The sequence below is a fragment of the Pseudophryne corroboree genome, chromosome 4 (genome assembly GCF_028390025.1).
Source record: "Pseudophryne corroboree isolate aPseCor3 chromosome 4, aPseCor3.hap2, whole genome shotgun sequence".
NCBI classification, from domain to species: domain Eukaryota; kingdom Metazoa; phylum Chordata; class Amphibia; order Anura; family Myobatrachidae; genus Pseudophryne; species Pseudophryne corroboree.
In genome coordinates, this window is record NC_086447.1 from 611,859,364 (window position 1) to 611,882,666 (window position 23,303).

Sequence of the window (23,303 nt, forward strand, 5' to 3'; positions counted from 1 at the left end):
GATGTAGTAGATGCCTTGGCTGCCAGGACACCTGCATCAGATGCCGCCTCCTGATTATAATGAGAGGCTGTAATAATATATGAAAGACATTGTCTAGTATTATCAGGAAAATAAGACGGCAGTTCCGCTTCAACTTCCTGAACCCAGGCCTCTATTGCTTTAGCAGCCCAAGAGGCCGCAATAGCAGGCCTATGCACAGCTCAAGCAAGAGTGTAAATAGATTTTAAGCAACCCTCCACATGCTTATCCGTCGGTTCCTTCAGGGAGGTGACAGTAGTGACAGGAAGAGCAAAGGAGACCACCGGACGCGCAACTTGCGAGTCCACCGGCGGCGGTGTTTCCCAATTTTTACTCAACTCTGCAGAGCGGGGATAACGAGCCAGCATTTTCTTAGACAAGGAAAACTTCTTACCCGGACTTTCCCAGGATTCCTGACGAATATCAACCAGGTAGTCAGAATGAGGTCAAACTAATTTAGTGACCTTCTGACGTTTAAACTTATCTGGTTTCTTAGAGGTAGCTGGAGGCTCTTCATCATCGTTGATTTGAAGTATCAACCAAGAGGTCACGAACATCCACCTGTGTCAGAGATTCTCCATCAGAAGCATCTGCATCAGTGTCTGAAGGGTCAGTGTAAGCGCCATCTTCATCGGATGAGGTATCCGAAACGTGTGGATTGTGAGGAAGTAATGGCCCGTTTAGATGACCCCTTGGTGTTAGGCGGGCAAGAGTCAGGATTTTTCTTAGCTAGTGACTGATTTAACTGCTGTAACTGAAAAGACAGAGTATCTCCCCATGGCGGATTAACTGCAGGGACAATATGTGGCTGTAATGGCACAGGGGGTCCCACAGGGGGAGCAAGTCTAGTTACTAGCGTAGTCAGTAAATGAGAGAAAACAGCCCAAGGTGGGTCTTGATTTGCCCCCGTTGCTGCAGACTGACCATGGGGTATAGGACCCCCAGTACCTGAACCTTCGGGTGGTCTTCAGTTTGCCGGCTGTCGGGATCCCGGCGCACAGTATACCGGCGCTGGAATCCCGATGCCTGGAATACCAACACATTTTCTCCCTTTTGGGGGTCCACGACCCCCCTGGAGGGAGAATAGATAGCATGGCACGCGTAGCGAGCCCGCAAGGGGCTCATTTGTGCTAACCCAGCTGTCTGTATGCCGGCGGTTGGGATTCTGGCGCCGGTATGCTGGCCGCCGGGAGCCAGGCCGCCGGCATACCCTACTACACTCGAACCCTCAGCTGCTACGTTTTCTTCCGAGTAATCCGTGGCATCAGCACTGTATGGTGCAGGATCAGCCATAGACATTATATGTAAGCGTAACCGTAGGGTGCAATAGTACAATATAAGCAAACAAACTACATGACATAAAATCCCCTGTATAGTGTGAATGCAAGGCAGAGCACAAACAGAAGATTTAAGAGGTATGTGGTGACTGAAAAACACAGAGAAAAATACCAAAGTAGTATATCCTGTGACACACTATATTACTGTATATGGGAACCATGATGCACTTAGGGTACCGTCACGGTACAGAATATAGGGGATAGCAATATGTGTGAGATACACGAAATAGAGACCACACAGCAGCTATTGGCACACATTCAGTCACATAAACAATGCAGAAATGATTACAAACAATAAGACTGCACTGGATTAGCAATACTAAGTACAAACTGTACCACTAAGTAAAGCTATATAGGTATAGAGATATAACAATGCACAGTGAAGACTGGATGTATATCACAGGATACTTGTACAAAATATCCCTGTAGTAATGCACTCTTTCTTAACCAACACTGTCTAAAGACATGTAGAATACTTAAATGTCCTCTAAATGCACAGCGCTGATGATGCAGGCGGCTTTACAGAGGAGACTTTGCCCAGCAGTCCCAGATCAGCGCAGCTGTGTGTATAGGCGCCCAAACGCTGACAGGGAGTGAGGGAGAAAGAGAGATGAGGCTGGGGAAGGGGTTACAGGTCAGAGCTTTATCCCCTTGCTGGACTTCACCACCGGGTACTGCGGACCTTGTAAAAATGGATTATATACAGAATCCGACCTGTGCCCAAGCCCTGGTGGTCGAGTGGGGTCCCTGCACAACCACAGTGTCCACGCCAGTGCGCGCGGTCCGTCTCCTAGAGACCGCGCCGGATCGCGATTAGCAGCCCTGGGAGCCCCTCTTACCTCCTTCTGAAAGCGGCCAAGCGATCCCAGAGAACGGCGGTCAATGTGTGTGTGTGCCCTAATGAATCACCGGAGCCCTCCGCTGTAAGTACCCGGCAACCGGGGCATGGGAGTATACAGCGCCGGTGGGAGGTGAGGGAGCCGCAGCATGATATGTCAGATATGACACATAGCACTCTCAGGTGCCTATGCTGCAGCCCATGAAGTCTTCTTTCTTCATAAAAAGCTCTTTTCAGGACTGCTCAGCGCAACCCTCCCTGTTAGATGCCTGCACTGCAGGCACCAACTTACAAACTGAGCTCCTGTACACGGAGGCGGGGTTATAGAGGAGGCGGCGCTGTGCATCTTGGGAACAGTCAAAACTTTTAGCCTGTTGGTGCCTTGGATCAAGATCCAACTCTACACCCCGATGTTATTCCCTGTGTAACCCCAGTGTACCACGCTGCAGAAAAGCATATTACACACAATTTAGAAAGAGTCGCTCCAACAAGTCCCCGCCGGGTCAAGAAAACGCTTACCCACGTGTACAGTGCTGTTTCAGCCGGCATCTGTGTAGAATGTACTGGCAAGTCCAGCAGACGTTACCAGGCTGTGGCTGGAGCACAGGGAGAAGGTAAGGCATCGGTTCCGCTTAGAGGGGGAACACGTACACAGCCGCACTGTTTTGGGAGGAGACCACCAAACAGTCGCTGACGTGGCTGCCACCTAGGATGCACCAGTGCTAGGCCATAGGGATCGAAGGCTCCAGGGACAGTATGAGGCCGCGATCCCTAGGGTTGATGTCAGCAGTGGGGAGTCAGATGCTCCCTTGGTTGTCCCTTGGTTCATGACTAGTTACCTCTGAATTTCCCACCATGAACTGAGTTCCCGCTTCCTTCTGAGGCGCTGTGTATCTAAAAGGAACCCGTTGCAGCTTAGGCAGCTGTGTGACTGGTGCATCAGTGTTCACTTGGGCGTCTGTGTTCACTGTAGGTTCCCGGGGTGAGTGTGTACACTATTAGCACCTGGATCCACTCAGCGTTCGCTAACGTATTGATCGATTCTGGAAGCTGGGTTAAGTCTCCCTATATCCCACTCTCCTGAGCAAGTCTCCATCTACCTTGTGAGTACGAATAGTTATACTGTATAAGTGTTTCATGCATATGAGTCTGTTAACTATTGCTGTTGTTTTCTTTCACTGTGTGACTGAATACAGTTAAAACTCCTATATAAGGTAATGCAGTAATATGTTTCTCCTACATACTTGAAATGTATTTTTAGTTGATTATGTGCTCATATTGCTTATTATACTAATGTATAACCTGTGACTGATTGCTGGTATGATTGCTGACTTTACTATAATTCTGTCAGTTTTTCTGTGTATTCCGATCATAAATGCTGGTGCTAAGCAGGGTAGGGTCGGATTGTGTGTCACTTTAACAAAATTTAAAGTGACTGCAGTCACAAATCGAGTAGTAACACTGTAAAAGGTGTGGGATTATTTATCATGTCTAAGAGTGGAAATGGTGAGGAAAACACACTTTCGACAGCAGCACCAACACTCATTTCATGTGTGTCTTGCAAAGCTGGGTTAACCGCTCAGGATCTGGTTAAAATTGGATTATGTGCAAATTGTTTTAGCCTTCACAGAAGCCTTTTAAATGATACAAGGCAGGCATAGGTTCACGTTGAACCCCCATGGGCTACTTTTGCACAGACATTATCCAGCATAGCTGAATAGATAATGCCAGCTCCTATAGCTCCTATACAAGGGACAGGTTACCCTGTTAACCCTTAAATGCAACCTTCAACCTGGGGTTTATTTCATTCAGCAGGGGAAGCGGCAGCCTCTCAACAATGACATGCTGAATAAGTAAATCACATAGATATGAAATAACATTTCTCAGTCTACACATGTTTCAGATGAAGACTCATCAAAGAATGAGTACTCATCACACTCCGGGGCTGCATACGGAGACGAGGAGGAAATACTCAGCTCAGCAGACATACCTAAGCAGATTAGTGCAATGAAAGCCATTCTATCCTTAGAGGAGGCAGCAGAGCCTTTGTTAACATCTAAGGCACCTTTCAATGGCATCTAGAGAGCAAATTTCTCATATTGCACATATCAAACAGGCAGCAACGTTTATGGAAGAAACAGCCTTGGATATGGCTACTATTGCCTCTCAGGCATCAGCTTCAGCAGTAGCAGCTCCCAGAACAGTTTGGCTACGTACATGGAAAGCTGCCTCAGAATCCAAAAAGGTTCTGGAATCTTTGCCTTTTACTGGAGATATTCTTTCTGGTAAAGAATTAAACAGTATTTTGGAGTCAGAAGCAGACTCCATGAAAGTGAAGTTTCCTTCCACATACAAAATCAAACCCAAATTTTCAGCTATTCGGCCCTTTCGGAATCAAGGAAAAGCGAAGGGAAAGGGTGATGGCAAACAGGCCCAAACGAACAAGTCTGGTAAGACTAAAAAGCATTGGGCTACCAGAGGTCCAGCTTCCAAATCAGAAGATAAGTAATCAGCCTGATGGTGCGGGCCTCCACCTAGGGGACCCCAGGGTGGGAGACAGACTACTTCAGTTTGCAAAAAATTATGGTGGTGATGGCATCTTATCTCCATCAGCAGGGGATAAGGATTTTTCCATACCTCGACTACTTATTAATCCTGGCACAGTCTCAGGAATTGCTTCAGTGTCATCTGCAACAGACAATAGCTTGTTTACAGAGACACGGTTGGCTCATAAATTGGGCAAAGTCGTCCCTGGTTCCGTCACAACGGATGACTCATTTGGGGGCTTTACTGATTCAGGTCTTCGGAGAGTATTTCTTCCTCTGAACAAAATATCCAAAATTCAGTCAAGGATTCAGGAGCTGCTACACAGTCAAAGGACAACCATTCACGCCGCAATGCGTGTGATGGGGTTTATGTCGTCGAAATTCGACATGGTGGAATATGCTCAGTTCCTTTCAAGGCCACTGCAACGTCTGATCCTTTCCAAATGGAATGGTTGTTATCAGACAATAAAAACACAGACTATGGTCCTTCTTCTGGGAATAAGAAGGTCACTAGCCTGGTGGCTACAGACATCCCATCTGGACAAAGTGAGACCCTTTCAGATATAAGATTGGGAAATTCTGACAACAGATGCCAGTCTTCAGGGCCGGGGAGCAGTGTCAGGAAGGAGTTTCTTCCAGGGGCAGTGGACCAAGGAAGAAAGTTGCCTGTCAATAAATATATTGGAACTTCGGGCCATATACATGGCACTTATTCAGGCAAAGGACATCCTTCAGGGGAAACCAGTCCAAATCCGCACAGACAATGCAACAGCAGTAACGTACCTCAACCATCAGGGAGGAACTCGCAGCCAGAATGCAAATGAAGGAGGTTAATCACACATTAAAGTGGGCAGAACTTCATCTTCCAGCCTTGTCCGCAGTGTGCATTCCGGGAGTCCTAAACTGTGAAGCGGATTTTATCAGTCGACAAGCCATTCATGCAAACAAATGGGCTTTATACCCAGAGGTCTTCCAAATTCTGGTAGACAAGTGGGGGTTACCAGAGACAGATCTCATGGCGTCACACCAGAACAATAAAGTTGCCGCATACGGGTTAAGACCAAAGTATCCCAGAGCGATCTTTATGAATGCCCTGTCAGTGAGATGGGACTTTCATCTAGCCTATGTGTTTCCTCCCATTACCCTGTTACCCAGGGTAATGTGAAAGGTAAAACAAGGAAGGGTCACCGTGATACTAATAGCTCCAGCTTGGCCCAGAAGACATTGGTACACAGATCTGCAGAGGTTGTCGATGGATGCTCCATTCCTACTCCCTCAACGTCCAGATCTACTGTCCCAGGGTCCTTACTATCACAAGCACTTGGATCGACTGTCTTTGAAGGCGTGGCTATTGAGACTACCATCCTGAAAGCAAGAGCATTCTCACAACAGGTAATACAAACTATGCTCAGAGCAAGGAAACCTTCCTCAGCTAGCATTTATCACCGAATATGGCAAATCTATATTCAATGGTGCTGTGACCGGAAATTTGATCTTAGGCATTCAGAGTCCCCAGCATCCTGGCATTCATTCAGGCAGAAATTAACAAAGGTCTACGAGTGGCTTCCTTGAGAGTGCAAGTGTCAACATTGACTGTATGGTTCCAAAAGAAAATTGCTAACCTACATGATGTACACACTTTTTTCCAGGGAATGCTGCACATTCAGCCTCCTTTTGTTCCTCCAACAGTGCCTTGGGACTTAAGTTTAGTCCTAAAGGCTCTTCAAGTTGCCCCATCTGAATCACTTAAATGAGTGGATCTTAAATGGTTGACAGCTAAAGTTCTCTTTCTACTGGCTATTGCTTCAGCTAGAAGAGTTTCAGATTTAGGGGCATTGTTATGTCGCCCTCCTTTTCGGATTTTTTATCCGGACAGAGCAGTTCTCAGAACCAAATCTGGGTATCTTCCTAAGGTGGTGTCTAAATTCCACCTTAACAAAGAAATTGTAGTCCCAGCCTTCCAGGGGCTGGACAATCCTAAGGGAGATGCATCGTTGGACGTAGTCCGTGCCTTAAGGATCTATGTGGATCGTACCAGTGCCATCAGAAAGACAGACACTCTCTTCCTTCTCTATGGATTTCACAAGAGACGATGGCCTGCTGACAAACAGACACTGGCGAGGTGGCTTCGGATGACAATTTCAGAAGCATATTCTCAAGTTGATCTCCCTGTTCCGGTTAATGTCTCTGCTCACTCTACTTGTAAGGTAGGTCCATCATGGGCAGCATAACGTGGTGCTTCTGCAGAACAGATATGTAAGGCAGCCACATGGTCTTCCATTAACACATTCATTAGACATTATGCCTTTGATACCTTTGCCTCTAAGGACGCTGAATTCGGGCGAAGGATTCTCCTGTCCAATCAGGAGCTTCCCCACCACTAAATTGCTTTGGGACATCCCAATGTTATCCTGTGGATAACCTGTGGACCCTGCCGGAGAAATATACGTTATGGTAAGAACTTACCGTTGATAATGCTATTTCTCCTAAGTCCACAGGATCCACAGGGATCCCACACTGATGCACCTGATTTGAGGATCCTTTCAATCACTAACCTCTTCCTTCCTGTACGGAAGGGTGTGCATGTGTTTTCTTCTCACCTGATTAGAGCTCTCTATGATGCTCCTGCCTTGAGCTTTGGGAAAAACAACTAATTTGCCTTTGCCAGGAGGCGAGGATATATGGAAGGGCCCGTTGCATGCTGGGAGGCCGAAAGCTTTGACTAATTGGTGCAAATCCGCTGTTGCGTCATCATATTCCAATGTTATCCTGTGGACTTAGGAGAAACACTGTTATCAACGGTAAGTTCTTACCATAACGTATAACGGATAGATATATTGTTAGTGAGAGTGCTAATCGTTTGCACTTCGCTAGCAATAACGATCTGATGCGCAGTCCCCGGGTTGTTTGATGTATCTTTAGATCTTCCCTGCTGCAGGGAAGATCTGAAGCTATCGTTAGTGACCGTTAGTGATCGTTAGGGCCACTCCTCAGATCTTAAGATCTATTTTAAGATATACCTTTATGTGTATGCACAAAATGTACAGGACTGCAGGAAAGCTGCCGGGGAGTTCAGCAGAGGTCTTAAAGACTTGCATCTTATGCAAATCTTTGTAGTTTGTGGGCACCTTAAGAACAACAGTCTCAATAACACTAAACACTGAAAGGGAGTCATGGGCACTTGTGGGATCTCCTGCATCATCAGTCTCAGTTTCGTGCCAGAGGTACCAAAGGACCATAGGAGAAGAGGCAGTGGTGGAATATAGGAGGCCAGAATTCTACTTTAATTTTTTTAGTTTAAACACACATTTTGCTGTACTGGGTACAGTCTTCACAAAAAATACTGTATACATTGTTAGTATTGTATGTAATAACTTACCACGGGTTGACTAAAGATTTTGGACAGCTCTTCTGATGCAAGCAGGTCTCTCAGTAAGAAAGGACAGTTTTTACCAACTGTTAAATATACCTAAAACAAAGTTCACATACAAAGTTAACATCAAATATTTATATATTATAACATACACCATAACACTATGCATAATTAAACGTAATAACAGCATAGCATACAAACATTATGCAGAGGCGGATTGGTAACTGAAAGCGGCCCTGGAAAAATGTGTAGAAGTGGCCTCAGATGGTCAGCACCAGATGTATACCTTGTCACCATGGCACCAGTATCACTCCTCACATGTCAACAAACAAAACAGGCCCCACAGGCAGATCGGGTAATCGGGAATCTTCCCTGTGAGCCCAAAGACCAATTCGCCTCTGCAAACACATGTTGAGACAAACACTGATCTTACAGCATGTATATACTATACTTTGGTTCCATCAGCCATACTGCCATATTGGCTGCATGGCTACATTATAAGTCTGAATATACATATGCTTCATTACAGCTATTATGTCCCTTGTATGGTGGATAGAGCAGAAATGGAATAAAGGTGTTTGCTTCCAAATAACAGGGTGTTATAGAGGCATAACTGTATGCTAGCTCACATTGTTCACCATTAACCTGCCCAATATTAATCAATCAATTAATTAATTAATTAATATATGCACATCATGTGGATTCACACAAAGAAATTACCCTTAGAAAACATGGAACACTCACATCTCCTAAAGAAAACTCCAAGCAAGAGGTCATCTTCATCATGTGTAAAGATATTTGTGTTCCATCCAAGCTCTTCAGTACAGCCAGTGCTTTAGTAAACAACTGAGAAATGTTTATATTATAACCTTTGCATGATACTAAGAAAGCTGCAGTCAAATAATGAGCTGCTATAATAAATAAATCTAATGTTTCATATAATATCCCCCAAACAAACAAACAAACAAACAAACAAACAAACAAAAAACCCATACTATCCAGTCAACTACAGTATGTAATGGTTATGCTGCTTTCAGATCGCAAATGCCGGATCCTACCGGGTAAGAGAAACGTGTACTTACCGGGTGGGATCCGGCATTTGCGCTCCGTTGCTGGCTTTCCGACCCGGCAATATACCGGGTCGGTTGCCATAGCAGCGGAGGGCGCAGCAGCAGCAGGGGCGGGGGTGGAGGCGGCGCCGGGAGATGAGCTCATCTCCTGCGCCGCCTCTGCCTATGCTGTGAATGGGAGCCGTGTCGCATCGGAACGGCTCCCATTCACACTGCACCTGACCCGGTAATCAACCCGGTAAGAACCCTTTTTTTTTTACCGGGTTGAATTACCGGGTCAGGCGACCCGCTAATTCTGAAAAGAACCTTTCACATCGCACACTGACCCGTTTCAACACGGCAATATGCCGTGTCGATACCGGGTTTTTAGTGCGATGTGAAAGGGGTATTAGTTATCCACATATGAATATCACTGTGTTATTATTAGCCAACCTGTATTCCTCTTTACATATCCTGACTGTATCATGAATTTGCTCATATGGGGAAGGAACACTACACAATTATATGGCAGACCATCTGTTCAAACTGGCTGGTTGGAATGCATGGGAGCAAACAATAATCAACCTTTTGCTCCCAAACACTGGAAAACAGACAAAAACGGTTGTTCAGACAAATTGGTTAAATCACAGATTATCTCTGGTATAATCAACAGTTTCACTTGTGGTGTTACCATTATTTTATTTATTTATATAATAACCGTTTCTTATATAGCACAGCATATTCTGTTGGGTAAAAACAGACAGACATCGAGGTAGGAAGGCCCTGCTCGTGAGCTTACAATCTATAGTTACCATTTTCACACTGTGTGAAAGGGTTAACCTGGGTTGTGTGTTTTCCAGGTCCATGCCTCAATGAGAGAGGGATATTAAACATGAAGCTAACCTAGATCCTTTCAACATTACCCGGGTAGAGTATCCTGGGTCCTCCTTTCACACAGCAGCATATCTGAATCAGTCCCAGGAATAACTCTGGTAAAGACCTGGGTGGAACCTTTCACACCAACACAGGACCCCGGGGTTAACCATAAATTTCCCTGAGTCAAAGGCTTGTTGTGAAAAAGGTCTCATGTGTGCCATCAGAACCCAAACCACAATATGGTCTGTCCATGGGTAGTCTTCATTTTGCCGGCGGCCGGGCTCCCGACGACCAGCATACCGGCGCCGGAATCCCGACCGCCGGCATACAGACAGCTTTTCTCTCTCTTGGGGGTCCACGACCCCCCCTGGAGGGAGAATAGATAGCATGGCGCGCTTAGCACACACCGCGCCCGCAGCATGGCAAGCGCAGCGAGCCCGCAAGGTGCTCATTTGCGCTCGCCCAGCTGTCGGTATGCCGGCGCCGGTATACTGGCCGCCGGGAGCACGACCGCCGGCATAACATACTACACCCCTGTCCACTGGTCAGACAGGACCTTCAAGCTCCGTACTTCAACCTGCACAACTACATTTTATCGAACAGTAGATTAAGCCATTGGCATTTTTCTGTGAGCTCCAATTGTATCTCACCGATATGGTTTGTGAACAATACCTTCTGCAAGTTCTTTGTTATCTCTCATCAAATGATCAGGCAAAAGGTCTGTAGGTAATTCCAAGTGTGGCATTTCCATTTGGAAGCTGTTACTGTGAATCCACAACATGCGGTCAAACAAGCTGGATGTCCAGGCTTTTTTGTATTACCGAGCTCACCAGTACATTCTTTTATTTCTCAGAATGTACCAAACTGTTGATTTGGTCTCTCTTAAGGTTCCCTCTAACTCTCTGATGGATTATTTTTGTTTCTCATACGTTTTAGAGGATGCTGGGGACTCCAAAAGGACCATGGGGTATAGACTGGATCCGCAGGAGACATGGGCACTTTAAGACTTTAAAATGGGTGTAAACTGGCTCCTCCCTCTATGCCCCTCCTCCAGACTCCAGTTAGATTCTGTGCCCAGAGAGACTGGTCACACACTGAGGAGCTCTCCTGAGTTTCTCGGAAAAGACTTTATGTTAGGTTTATTATTTTCAGGGAGACCTGCTGGCAACAGGCTCCCTGCTTCGTGGGACTGAGGGGAGAGAAGCAGTCCTACTTCTCTGAAGATAGGTCCTGCTTCTTAGGCTACTGGACACCATTAGCTCCAGAGGGTCTGATCACTTGGTATAGCCTAGCTGCTCGTTCCCGGAGCCGTGCCGTCGTCCCCCTCACAGAGCCAGAAGAATGAAGCCGGGTGAGTAACCGAAGTACAGAAGACTTCAGTAAAGACGGCAGAAGACTTCAGTCTCAGAGGTATTGCCATTGCTCCCACACAGGGCCGGATCTTGCCCTTGTGGCGCCCCGGGCAAAAATGGGGGCGTGGCTTCATATGGGGGCGTGGTCAGTTACGCCCCCATTTGTGCCCCCTGTAGCGCAGCTGGAAAAAAAAAAAATAATAAATAAAAGTATACTTACAATCCCCGCTCCTGATTCCAGACCTCCTCCTCCGCCGGCGCCGCTCTTCTCCTGGACTCGGATGGTTGTGTCTGTCCTCGGATCTATGGGAGAGACGTCATTACGTCTCTCCCATAGCACAGCATAGACACTAGAGGTCAATTATGACCCCTAGTGTCTCTGCCACTATGCTGTGCGGTGCGCGATGACGTCATCGCGCACCGCACAGCAAAGGTCCTCTCCATGAAGGGAAACTAGACGCTTCGTCTAGTTTCCCTTCATGGAAAGGACCTTTGCTGTGCGGTGCGCGATGACGTCATCGCGCACCGCACAGCACAGACCTCTCCATGAAGGGAAACTAGACGCTTAGCGTCTGGTTCCCTTCAAAGCGGGGGACCAGCGGCGGGTACAGCGGGGGGCACTGCAGAGGGCACAGTGGCGGATCTTGCCATGGTGCGGCGCCCTCCGGAAGGCGGCGCCCCGGGAAAAAGTACTGCTTGCCCGTGGCAAGATCCGGTACTGTCCCCACACACAAGCGGCACTACAAGGGTGCAGGGCGGGGGGGGGGGGGGGGGGGGGGGGGGGTCCTGGGCAGCAATAAAACCTCAATATTAAGCCTGGCATAAGAGGTATACAGTGCATAGGCACTGTGTACAGACACTTGCCAGTATAAATAGCTATAAAATAGCGGGCTGAAGCGCGCCATTGAGGGGGCATGGCTTCGCCCTCATAGCTCGAACCCTGCCAAAAACACTGCTGAACAGGTAGGGGGGGCAGCGTGGTTTAGTGTAATACATGTTAACAAAGTACAATATGTAATGAGCAAAAGAGCTGGAGAGCGTTATCTGTGTTTCCCTGACACAAAATAGTCAGTGTAATGTCGGTGGGTGGTTGGTACATGTGTCGGCATGTAGGATCCACATACAGCTATGGGAATTTCTCAGTCGGCACCGCCGACTCCTGATGGCACTTGGTTCATGTAAATATGTGTTAACATGTCAGTAAATTTATGTTTTTTCCAAGGAGAAAACTATATGGGAGTCACAGACGTGTGTGGGTGATCCTGTCGGCACCAACAAATCTGACATGTGATGCATTTCAATGCCTGTGTGTGTGTGTGTATGTATATATATATATATAACAAGAATTTACTCACCGGTAATTCTATTTCTCGTAGTCCGTAGTGGATGCTGGGGACTCCGTAAGGACCATGGGGAATAGACGGGCTCCGCAGGAGACTGGGCTCTCTAAAGAAAGATTCAGTACAATCTGGTGTGCACTGGCTCCTCCCTCTATGCCCCTCCTCCAGACCTCAGTTAAGGAAACTGTGCCCGGAAGAGCTGACATTACAAGGAAAGGATTTTGGAATCCAGGGTAAGACTCATACCAGCCACACCAATCACACCGTACAACTTGTGATAATTATACCCAGTTAACAGTATGAATAACAAATGAGCATCACTCAACCGATGCCACATAAACATAACCCTTTGTTAAGCAATAACGATATACACGTATTGCAGAAAGTCCGCACTTGGGACGGGCGCCCAGCATCCACTACGGACTACGAGAAATAGAATTACCGGTGAGTAAATTCTTATTTTCTCTAACGTCCTAGTGGATGCTGGGGACTCCGTAAGGACCATGGAGATTATACCAAAGCTCCCAAACGGGCGGGAGAGTGCGGATGACTCTGCAGCACCGAATGGGCAAACACAAGGTCCTCCTCAGCCAGGGTATCAAACTTATAGAATTTTGCAAATGTGTTTGAACCCGACCAAGTAGCAGCTCGGCAAAGTTGTAATGCCGAGACCCCTCGGGCAGCCGCCCAAGAAGAGCCCACTTTCCTTGTGGAATGGGCTTTCACTGATTTCGGCTGCGGCAATCCCACCGCAGAATGAGCCTGCTGAATCGTGTTAGAGATCCAGCGAGCAATAGTTTGCTTTGAAGCAGGAGCACCCAGCTTGTTGGATGCATACAGGATAAACAGAGAGTCAGTCTTCCTGACTCCAGCCGTTCTGGTTACATAAATCTTCAAAGCCCGGACTATGTCCAGCAACTTGGAGTCCTCCAAGCCACGAGTAGCCGCAGGCACCACAATAGGTTGGTTCAAATGAAAAGATGACACCACCTTTGGCAGAAACTGCGGCCGAGTCCGCAATTCTGCCCTGTCCATATGGAAAACCAGATAGGGGCTTTTACATGACAAAGCCGCCAATTCTGATACACGCCTAGCTGAAGCTAAAGCCAACAGCATGACCACTTTCCACGTGAGATACTTTAGTTCCACGGTTTTAAGTGGCTCAAACCAGTGGGATTTCAGGAAATCCAACACCACGTTAAGATCCCAAGGTGCCACTGGTGGCACAAAAGGGGGCTAAATATGCAGCACTCCCTTAACAAACGTCTGAACCTCAGGCAGTGAAGCCAGTTCCTTTTGAAAGAAAATGGATAGGGCCGAAATCTGGACCTTTATGGATCCTAATTTTAGGCCCATAGTCACTCCTGACTGTAGGAAGTGCAGGAATCGACCCAGCTGGAATTCCTCTGTAGGGGCCTTCCTGGCCTCACACCAAGCAACATATTTATATATACGGTGATAATGTTTTGCGGTCACGTCTTTCCTAGCCTTTATCTAGGAATAACTTCATCCGGAATGCCCTTTTCCGCTAGGATCCGGCGTTCAACCGCCATGCCGTCAAACACAGCCGCAGTAAGTCTTGAAACAGACAGGGCCCTTGTTGTAACAGGTCCTGTCTGAGAAGCAGAGGCTACGGGTCCTCTGTGAGCATTTCTTGCAGTTCCGGGTACCAAGTCCTTCTTGGCCAATCCGGAGCAATGAATATTGTTCTCACTCCTCTTTTTCTTACAATTCTCTGCACCTTGGGTATGAGAGGATGAGGAGGAAACACATAGACCGACTGGAACACCCATGGTGTTACCAGCGCGTCCACAGCTATCGCCTGAGGGTCCCTTCACCTGGCGCAATATCTTTTTTAGTTTTTTGTTGAGGCGGGATGCCATCATGTCTACCTGTGGCAGTTCCCACCAACCTACAATCTGCGCGAAGACTTCTTGGTGAAGTCCCCACTCTCCCGGGTGGAGGTCGTGCCTGCTGAGGAAGTCTGCTTCCCAGTTGTCCACCCCCGGAATGAACACTGCTGACAGTGCTTGCACGTGATTCTCCGCCCACCGGAGAATCCTGGTGGCTTCCGCCATCGCGACTCTGCTTCTTGTGCCGCCCTGGCGGTTTACATGAGCCACCGCGGTGATGTTGTCTGACTGAATCAGCACCGGTTGGTTGCGAAGCAGGGGCTCCGCTTGCCTCAGGGCGTTGTATATGGCCCTTAGTTCCAGGATATTTATGTGCAGACAAGCATCCTGACTTGACCACAACCCTTGGAAGTTTCTTCCCTAAGTGACTGCCCCCCATCCTCGGAGGCTCGCATCCGTGGTCACCAGGACCCAGTCCTGTATGCCGAACCTGCGACCCTCGAGAAGGTGAGCACTCTGCAGCCACCACAGAAGAGACACCCTGGCCCTCGGGGACAGGGTGATCAGCCGATGCATCTGAAGATGCGATCCGAACCACTTGTCCAACAGATCCCACTGAAAGATCCTCGCATGGAACCTGCCGAAGGGAATGGCTTCGTATGAGGCCACCATCTTTCCCAGGACTCGCGTGCAGTGATGCACCGACACCTGTTTCGGTTTTAAGAGGCCTCTGACTAGAGTCACGAGCTCTTGAGCCTTCTCCGCCGGGAGAAACACCTTCTTCTGGTCCGTGTCCAGAATCATGCCCAGAAAGGGCAGACGCGTCGTAGGAATCAGCTGTGATTTTTGGATATTCAGAATCCAGCCGTGCTGTTGCAACACTTCCTGAGAGTGTGCTACACTGATCAACAACTGCTCTCTGGACCTCACCTTTATGAGGAGATCGTCCAAGTATGGGATAATTGTGACTCCTTGCTTTCTCAGGAGCACCATCATTTCCGCCATTACCTTGGTAAATATTCTCGGTGCCGTGGAGAGCCCAAACGGCAACGTCTGGAATTGGTAAGGACAGTCCTGTACCACAAATCTGAGGTACTCCTGATGAGGTGGATAAATGGGGACATGCAAGTAAGCATCCTTGATGTCCAGAGACACCATAAAATCCCCCTCTTCCAGGCTTGCAATGACCGCTCTGAGCGATTCCATGAGCAATTCCATTTCCAAGGCTACAGCTTTATCCAATCTGTTATGTAAGGAGCTTACATTATCATTTAACACCTTCCACATATCCATTCAATCAGGTGTCGGCCCCGTCGGGGGCGACACCACATCTGTTTGCACTTGTTCTGCCTCCACGTATCCTTCCTCATCAAACATTGCGACACAGGCGTACCGACACACCGCACACATACAGGGAACGCTCTGACTGAGGACAGGACCCCACAAAGGCTTTTGGGGAGACAGAGAGAGAGTATGCCAGCACACACCCCAGCGCTATATAACCCAGGGATTACACTGTACCTTAGTGTTTACCCAGTAGCTGCTGTTATATATATATATATATATATATATATCTATCTGCGCCTAAATTTATGTGCCCCCCCCCTCTCTTTTTTACCCTCTATTGCACCTGTATACTGCAGGGGAGAGCCTGGGGAGCGTCCTTCCAGCGGAGCTGTGAAGAGAAAATGGCGCTGGTGTGCTGAGGAAGAAGGCCCCGCCCCCTCAGCGGCGGGCTTCTGTCCCGCTTTTCATGTGGAAATATGGCGGGGGCTCGCACATATATACAGTGCCTGACTGTATATATGTATACTTTTGCCATCAGGTATCTTAATTGCAGCCCAGGGCGCCCCCCCCTGCGCCCTGCACCCTACAGTGACCGGAGTGTGTGGGTGTGCTGCGGGAGCAATGGCGCACAGCTGCCGTGCTGTGCGCTACCTTAAGTGAAGACAGGAGTCTTCTGCCGCCGATTTCGATGTCTTCTTGCTTCTGCTGCTTCTGTACTTCTGGCTCTGCGAGGGGGACGGCGGCGCGGCTCCGGGAACGGGCGATCAAGGTTAGGTACCTGTGTTCGATCCCTCTGGAGCTAATGGTGTCCAGTAGCCTTAGAAGCGCAACCTAGCTGCAGTGAGTAGGTTTGCTTCTCTCCCCTCAGTCCCACGTAGCAGAGAGTCTGTTGCCAGCAGAAGCTCTCTGAAAATAAAAAACCTGACAAAATACTTTCTTTTCTAGTAAGCTCAGGAGAGCCCACTAGGAGCACCCAGCTCTGGCCGGGCACAGATTCTAACTGAGGTCTGAAGGAGGGGCATAGAGGGAGGAGCCACTGCACACCAGATAGTACTGAATCTTTCTTTAGAGTGCCCAGTCTCCTGCGGAGCCAGTCTATTCCCCATGGTCCTTACGGAGTCCCCAGCATCCACTAGGACGTTAGAGAAAACATGTTTTTAAATTTTTTTATTAGATTCCACCACCAAAGTGTGGCGGATTGAAAATGACGAATTTACTCTCTAAAAGCACTGTTGTCGAATTTCTAAACTTCAATTGAATATACTTTTGTCGAATTGCCGCATTTGTACCATTGCAGAAATGTCGAATTTGACAAATGTCGAATTTCAAAAAGTCGAATTTGGAAAGTCCGTTTTATTTACGAAAAGTACTGAATTGCATTGTCGATTTTTTTGGGGGGGCGAAAATGTCCAGTTTTTCGACATTTACGGGAATTCGACCGCAATTGCATATACCCCATAGTTGTAAGTAAGCATAATTGAAATTGTATATAGACTATATATAGGTTAGATCCAACATGGGAATGTTGTTGGACGATTTAAGATTTGCATTAATTGATAGAGAAGTTTATAGTAACATGGCAAAAACAGATATAGTTTCAGAGCAGTCAGTATGGATTTTTCAATAAGATTGCTTCTCTGGTTTGTTTTTTTGTCTTTTTTAATGGTTTTTAAAGTCATTAGTGCACATTTCATATTCACAGTGTATTACTTGTTCACTAATTTTACTGTTCACGCTTTTATGGATGTGTATTTGTTTTTTTCACATTATAGAGATGCACTATGCACTTTATTGTGGTGTCTACAGGGTGGCGCACGTCGGACCACCGGGAGGCAGGGGGAGAGCCGCGGCTGTTGCTAGGGACGCCTAGTGACGGGCCGGACGGGCGCCTGGGTGACGTCGGATCCGGAAGTACGTCACTGCTGCAGAGCGGGAGGGAACAACGGACGCTACTACCCTGGAGACATCCACATCATATAAAGGTATGTTCATGGCAATTGTATTACATGCTCTGTATTCACTTGACACAGTTATATGCGTCCTGACGAAAAGACCTGCGAGCCTTGAAACGTTGACAACGACACAGATGACTATCCACTAAAGAATCTTTTCACATGATTATTGGAGTGCCGCCCTCTTTCTTATTTATAAAGGAACCAGCTGACTATATATATATATATATATATATATATATCACTCTGCTCGCCACATGTCATATTCCCACCCAGTTGTTTGCTTGGACCCACCAACCAAGTGGCATACCCTGTGCTTGTCGGGATTTCGTTCCACATTTCACCGGCTGCTGGGATTCTGGCGTCGGTCTCCTGAACGGCGGGATCCCAGCAGCCAGCATTTTAACTGTGTGTGTGTGTGTATATATATATATATATATATATATATATACATACACACATATATACACTGCTCAAAAAAATAAAGGGAAAACTTAAACAACACAATGTAATTCCAAGTCAATCACACTTCTGTGAAATCATACTGTCCACTTAGGAAGCAACACTGATTGACAATCAATGTCACATGCTGTTGTGCAAATGGAATAGACAACAGGTGGAAATTATAGGCAATTAGCAAGACATCCCCAATAAATGAGTTGTTCTGCAGGTGGTGACCACAGACCACTTCTCAGCTCCTATGCTTTCTGGCTGATGTTTTGGTCACTTTAGAAAGCTGGCGGTGCTTTCACTCTAGTGGTAGCATGAGACGGAGTCTACAACCCATACAAGTGGCTCAGGTATTGCAGCGCATCCAGGATGGCACATCAATGCGAGTTGTGGCAAGAAGGTTTGCTGTGTCTGTCAGCATAGTGTCCAGAGCATGGAGGCGCTACCAGGAGACAGGCCAGTACATCAGGAGACGTGGAGGAGGCCGTAGGAGGGCAACAACCCAGCAGCATTACCGCTACCTCCGCCTTTGTGCAAGGAGGAACAGGAGGAGCACTGTGTCTACTGAAATGATCAGAAACAGACTCCATGAGGGTGGTATGAGGGCCCGAGGTCCACAAGTGGGGGTTGTGCTTACACCCCAACACCGTGGAGGACGTTTGGCATTTGCCAGAGAACACCAAGATTGGTAACTTCACCACTGGCGCCCTGTGGTCTTCACAGATGAAAGCAGGTTCTCACTGAGCACATGTGATAGATGTGACAGAGTCCGGAGACGCCAAGGAGAACGTTCTGCTGCCTGCAACATTCTCCAGCATGATCGGTTTGGCAGTGGGTCAGTAATGGTGTAGGGTGGCATTTCTTTGGGGGGCCGCACAGCCCTCCATGTGCTCGCCAGACCTTGTGCCTTCTTAATTGATGAGAGATAACAAAGGAAACAGCTTTTGAGTAAATTGTTCAATTACTCTTGACAAAAAGAGGGGGCTAAATATTAAACAGCTGTAATTCCTAAACCCTTACTTTAATTTAGAACACCCTCAAATTACAGCGGATAGCCTGCACTTTAAAACTATATTCTTTACATATATCTATCCAACTATCTCAAAACAGAGAGCTGACAGAGTTTTAAATGTCATATTTGTTTTTTTGCATTCTAAAATCAATTAAAAGTAACTATTTTCACTGTTGTGCAGTGTTATCCAGTGGCTTGGGGGTTAAATGTCATTTTGCAGATTTAAGGAAATGCTGCCCTCTAAAAGTGCTTCCCCCACCCTCATTGACTGATTTTTGGTCACTTACTGCTGAACAATTTTCCCTGAAGCAGGCTGTGGGACACTGGGATTGTAGGTTGGCACTGCAGATGTAGCTTTAAAAAAAATAAGCTCCTCCCCCTGCAACCCCTCATACATTGCCTGCAAATATAAGAGTGCCTACTGTTAGTCGACAGGAATTTCTTCTAAAAATATCAATGACCAAAAAACAGCAGCTGTGGCAGGAGTGTGTGGCGGAACTGTAAATGCCGATGGTTTTGAAGAATGTTAGGAACTGAAGGCAAAGATTTTCAGAAATAAAATGAGGGTGAAAATTAAAATGTCTGTTTAGAGAAGAGAATAAAAATGTATATGTGATAAATGTGTCACTGAGCCTGTAAGCCCCATCTCTGTATTTTCCTAGGGAGCTCTGCAGACCGATTCTGATACACCCTCCTGCCCTTCTCCCCCACATTCCTCATTTCAGTACATACTCTAAAATGAAGTGTTCCAGCAGATTGTCACACAACAGGAATTGCATGGAGGTATGGGTCATTTTTTTTTTTTCATAGGTTACTGGTGTTCTAAAGCAGGGCCGATACTAGGATTTTCGTCACCCGGGGCAAGGCAGTCATTTTTAATATCTTTGTGTATTAAACAAAGTTTGACACATTGAGCCATCAAAAAACAAAGGTTTCACTATCTCACGCTCACTCAAAAAAGTCAGTATTTTGGAATATTTGGATATGGGATACTCAACCTGTACTACACTACATACCCTATATGGTACACTACATCACTACACTACATCCCCCTATAAGCTACACCAAATCCCCCCATCTGGGAGGCAAAGCAGAGGTTGATACTGCTAACAGAGTACAGTGCGCTTCTAAAGCTTGTACAGTGCACTGCACGCTAGTCGCAGCACTGCATGGCAAAGAAGAGAGTTTAATACAGAAGCCGACATAGGTACTGGAGCTCACCCGCACAGCTTTGAAGCCAGCTGCGGGCAGACAGGTGGGTCAGATACATTGCCCTGGGAGCGGTCTGCTTTCTCACTGGAGCAGCACAGCACTGCCGGTACAAAAATATAATAACCCTGCTCCTCTGTAACTCCTTGGCTCCCCCTCAAATCCTGCACCCGGGGCGCATGCCCCCTTAGCCCCCCCCCCCCCCCCCTAGTTACGGCCCTGTCTAAAGGCCATATGGTGTATGCTTTAAGTTACCCCTAAGAAATTAGATGTTAGGTACCCCTAACATCTCATTTGTTAAGGGGGAACTCAGACATCTGTTCCAGCAATTTGTGAACCCGCAGATTAATAAAAGGTGTATCCATTAATAAATCTGCTTGTTTTCAACCCACTTTAAAAAAAAAAAATGCAGGAAAGTTGCTTGGTAAAGTTACCACTTAGCCTCCACCAGCAAGATTATTATCCTGAAACAGGTTGGGTCTAAAATGCTGGTGGTCTGGATGCTGGCGGTCAGAATACCGACCTCATCATCCCGCTTTTAGAATCCCTCAACCACTAACCCTAACCCTCCCTTACTGCAGCCTAAAACTGACCTTCGCCCCCCTCCCCACATCCTAAACCTAACGCTCCAACCCCTAACCCCCCCCCCCCGTGTGTGCCTAAACCTACCCCCCCCCCCCCCCTCCACTTAAAGCAGAAACCCACCTTCCCGCAGACTGATCCTCCCCCAGCAGCCAAACCGTAACTTCCCAATGGGGCTTTCCAATCCGGTGGCTCATCAGTCACTTCATCTGGTTCACCGGCGCTGGCACTGTGATCTAATTCGGGATGACGGTGCCAACATTCTGATCAGTATTGGGATTCCGGTGTCTGTTTGTCAGCCGGGATCCTTACTGGATCCCCCTGAAACAATACACTCAGCTGCCCAAGTTTATGTTATCTTTCATTTACTAAAGCCCTACACGTGTGGTGTAGAAGGACTTGGTAAAGGAAAACTCTAGTATCCTAATGCCGATTTTGTAATTTCTTCTCACAGCAAAAAAGTCTCTTTCCTGCAGTTGACTCAACTCTGACACAGCTACTGTCGATTTGTGTTTCAGGTAACAGACTAAACAAACGGCTAAATAGGCTGGGCTGTGTCAGGATACCGCTGACTGAATGAGACACGGAACTTCACACAAATTGGGCTAATGAAAGCATCAGAATTCTTTTGTTAGTTGTGCCAGAAGAATATTCTGAGAACTCCCTCTTACCTCACAATTGTTAGTCCACTGAAAACAATCTTGAAATGCTTCTTCATACTTCTCATTAGGCAATGACAGTAGATGTGTATGAACTGCATCACACAGTGGTCCCAGCTGCCTGACACTTTCAACATAATCCAATCCTTGACCTGGACAGAGTATACAAATACAGAATGTTTTCATCTACAGCAATCTGTTACAGAATTTCTCAATGTGTAGACTGTATTTCATTGGGTGTGGTATAATAGATCTACAATGTCTAGGTAGACAGTTACTAGGCCGAAAACATATGTTCAACTTGCATTAGGTCGACAGGTACAAAAGGCTGACATACAAAAAGGTAGAGAGTGGTTAAGGTGAACATGACTATTCCCAATAGATGTTCATGTGGATAGTAAATCGCGCAAATGTTGGTAAAACATGTGTTGACCATTAGGTGATCTTTTGAACCTATCAACCTTAAGCAATGTCGACCTTTTGTACCTGTCAACTTTATGCATGTTGACCATTTGCTGATAACCTATCGACTGTCAACCTAGACACTGTAGATCTATCATCTGCATACAGTTTCATTATGATTGACCAATTCATACATAGGGAAAACAAACAGGTACTGTTTGTAGTTACTGCAAGTAATCATAATTGTGACACCTGTAAGAGACACGGCCAGCAGGTGGTAAAAGCAGTAGGTTTTTATTCACTACAACTCAACAGCCACTGTACAGGTCTTCCACACACAACAGCAGGTTACTAATATTTTTTAGAACAAAGCAATCACAGCAGTAGGGTTTCACCTTCAGCTACAGCCAATGCACACAAGAACAGTGCGTTAGGGTCCAGGGTCGTACCGTGAGCGCCGGGTTCCGGGGTCTCCCTGTCTGGTGCATGGTAGTGCTGCGGTGGCGGGAAACTGGTTGCTGCTCTGTGTGAGGGGCTGCAGTGAGACTGATGGAGGCTGTGGGTGTGGGCATTGGAGCTCAGTGAGCAGGGACTCAGCAAAGAAAAGGACCCTTCTCTTGTATGTCTGCAGTTATGGGAGCAGCCATGTTGCAGACCCCTGCACGCAGTGTCGCCAATAGCAGTGCTTCCTGTGGGTTCTCAGCCAATCCCAATATGCTTCCCCTTTTTTTTTTCAATAATGATTTTTTTTATTAATTTCCAAATATAGAGGAAAAAACAAATAAATGTACACGAACATACATCGTATAGAGAGTGCTACATTGAGCTAACACATAAAGCCCGATCATAAACAACAAATCTGAATTCAGGGGCTCAGTTCACTAATAGTGTACATAGTTTCTTTAACTATCAATCATAACTATAACCATAAAAGTAATAAGATAGAGAGCTCAGTAGAGAGGAAAAGAGAGAAAGACATAGCAAGACAGCGACACACGAGGGGAAAAAAACAAAAAACAAACCATATATGTCAGGGGAATACCTTACTCAGATATTGTAACATAAAGATATGTAGATAGATAGATAGGGGGCATCTGTTACGAATGGGTGTTATCAGATTGTGGAGAGTTTAGAATTGCCATATCAATGGGATCACTAAAAATTACGG

The 23,303-nt window shown here is 46.7% G+C and overlaps 1 protein-coding gene and 1 long non-coding RNA gene across 4 annotated transcripts in view; one reads left to right on the forward strand and one right to left on the reverse strand.

The window, feature by feature from the left end:
- Positions 1–23,303, reverse strand: part of ERMARD (ER membrane associated RNA degradation) — a 433,930-nt gene that overhangs the window by 199,145 nt on the left and 211,482 nt on the right. For all 3 annotated transcript variants that reach the window (XR_010176102.1, XM_063917638.1, XM_063917637.1), the window contains 3 exons: positions 21,746–21,885; positions 8,857–8,958; positions 8,119–8,208 (listed from right to left, as the gene is read on the reverse strand). Coding sequence is in view for 2 of the 3 variants with exons in the window: in XM_063917638.1 (XP_063773708.1) it covers positions 8,119–8,208; positions 8,857–8,958; positions 21,746–21,885 (332 nt within the window). In the remaining variant the exon portion in view is untranslated. The remainder of the gene's footprint in view (positions 1–8,118; positions 8,209–8,856; positions 8,959–21,745; positions 21,886–23,303) is intronic.
- On the forward strand, positions 17,661–21,803 carry LOC134910052 (uncharacterized). Its single transcript, XR_010176103.1, has 3 exons — positions 17,661–17,851; positions 19,946–20,066; positions 21,593–21,803. It is a non-coding gene; the product is annotated as an uncharacterized LOC134910052 (long non-coding RNA).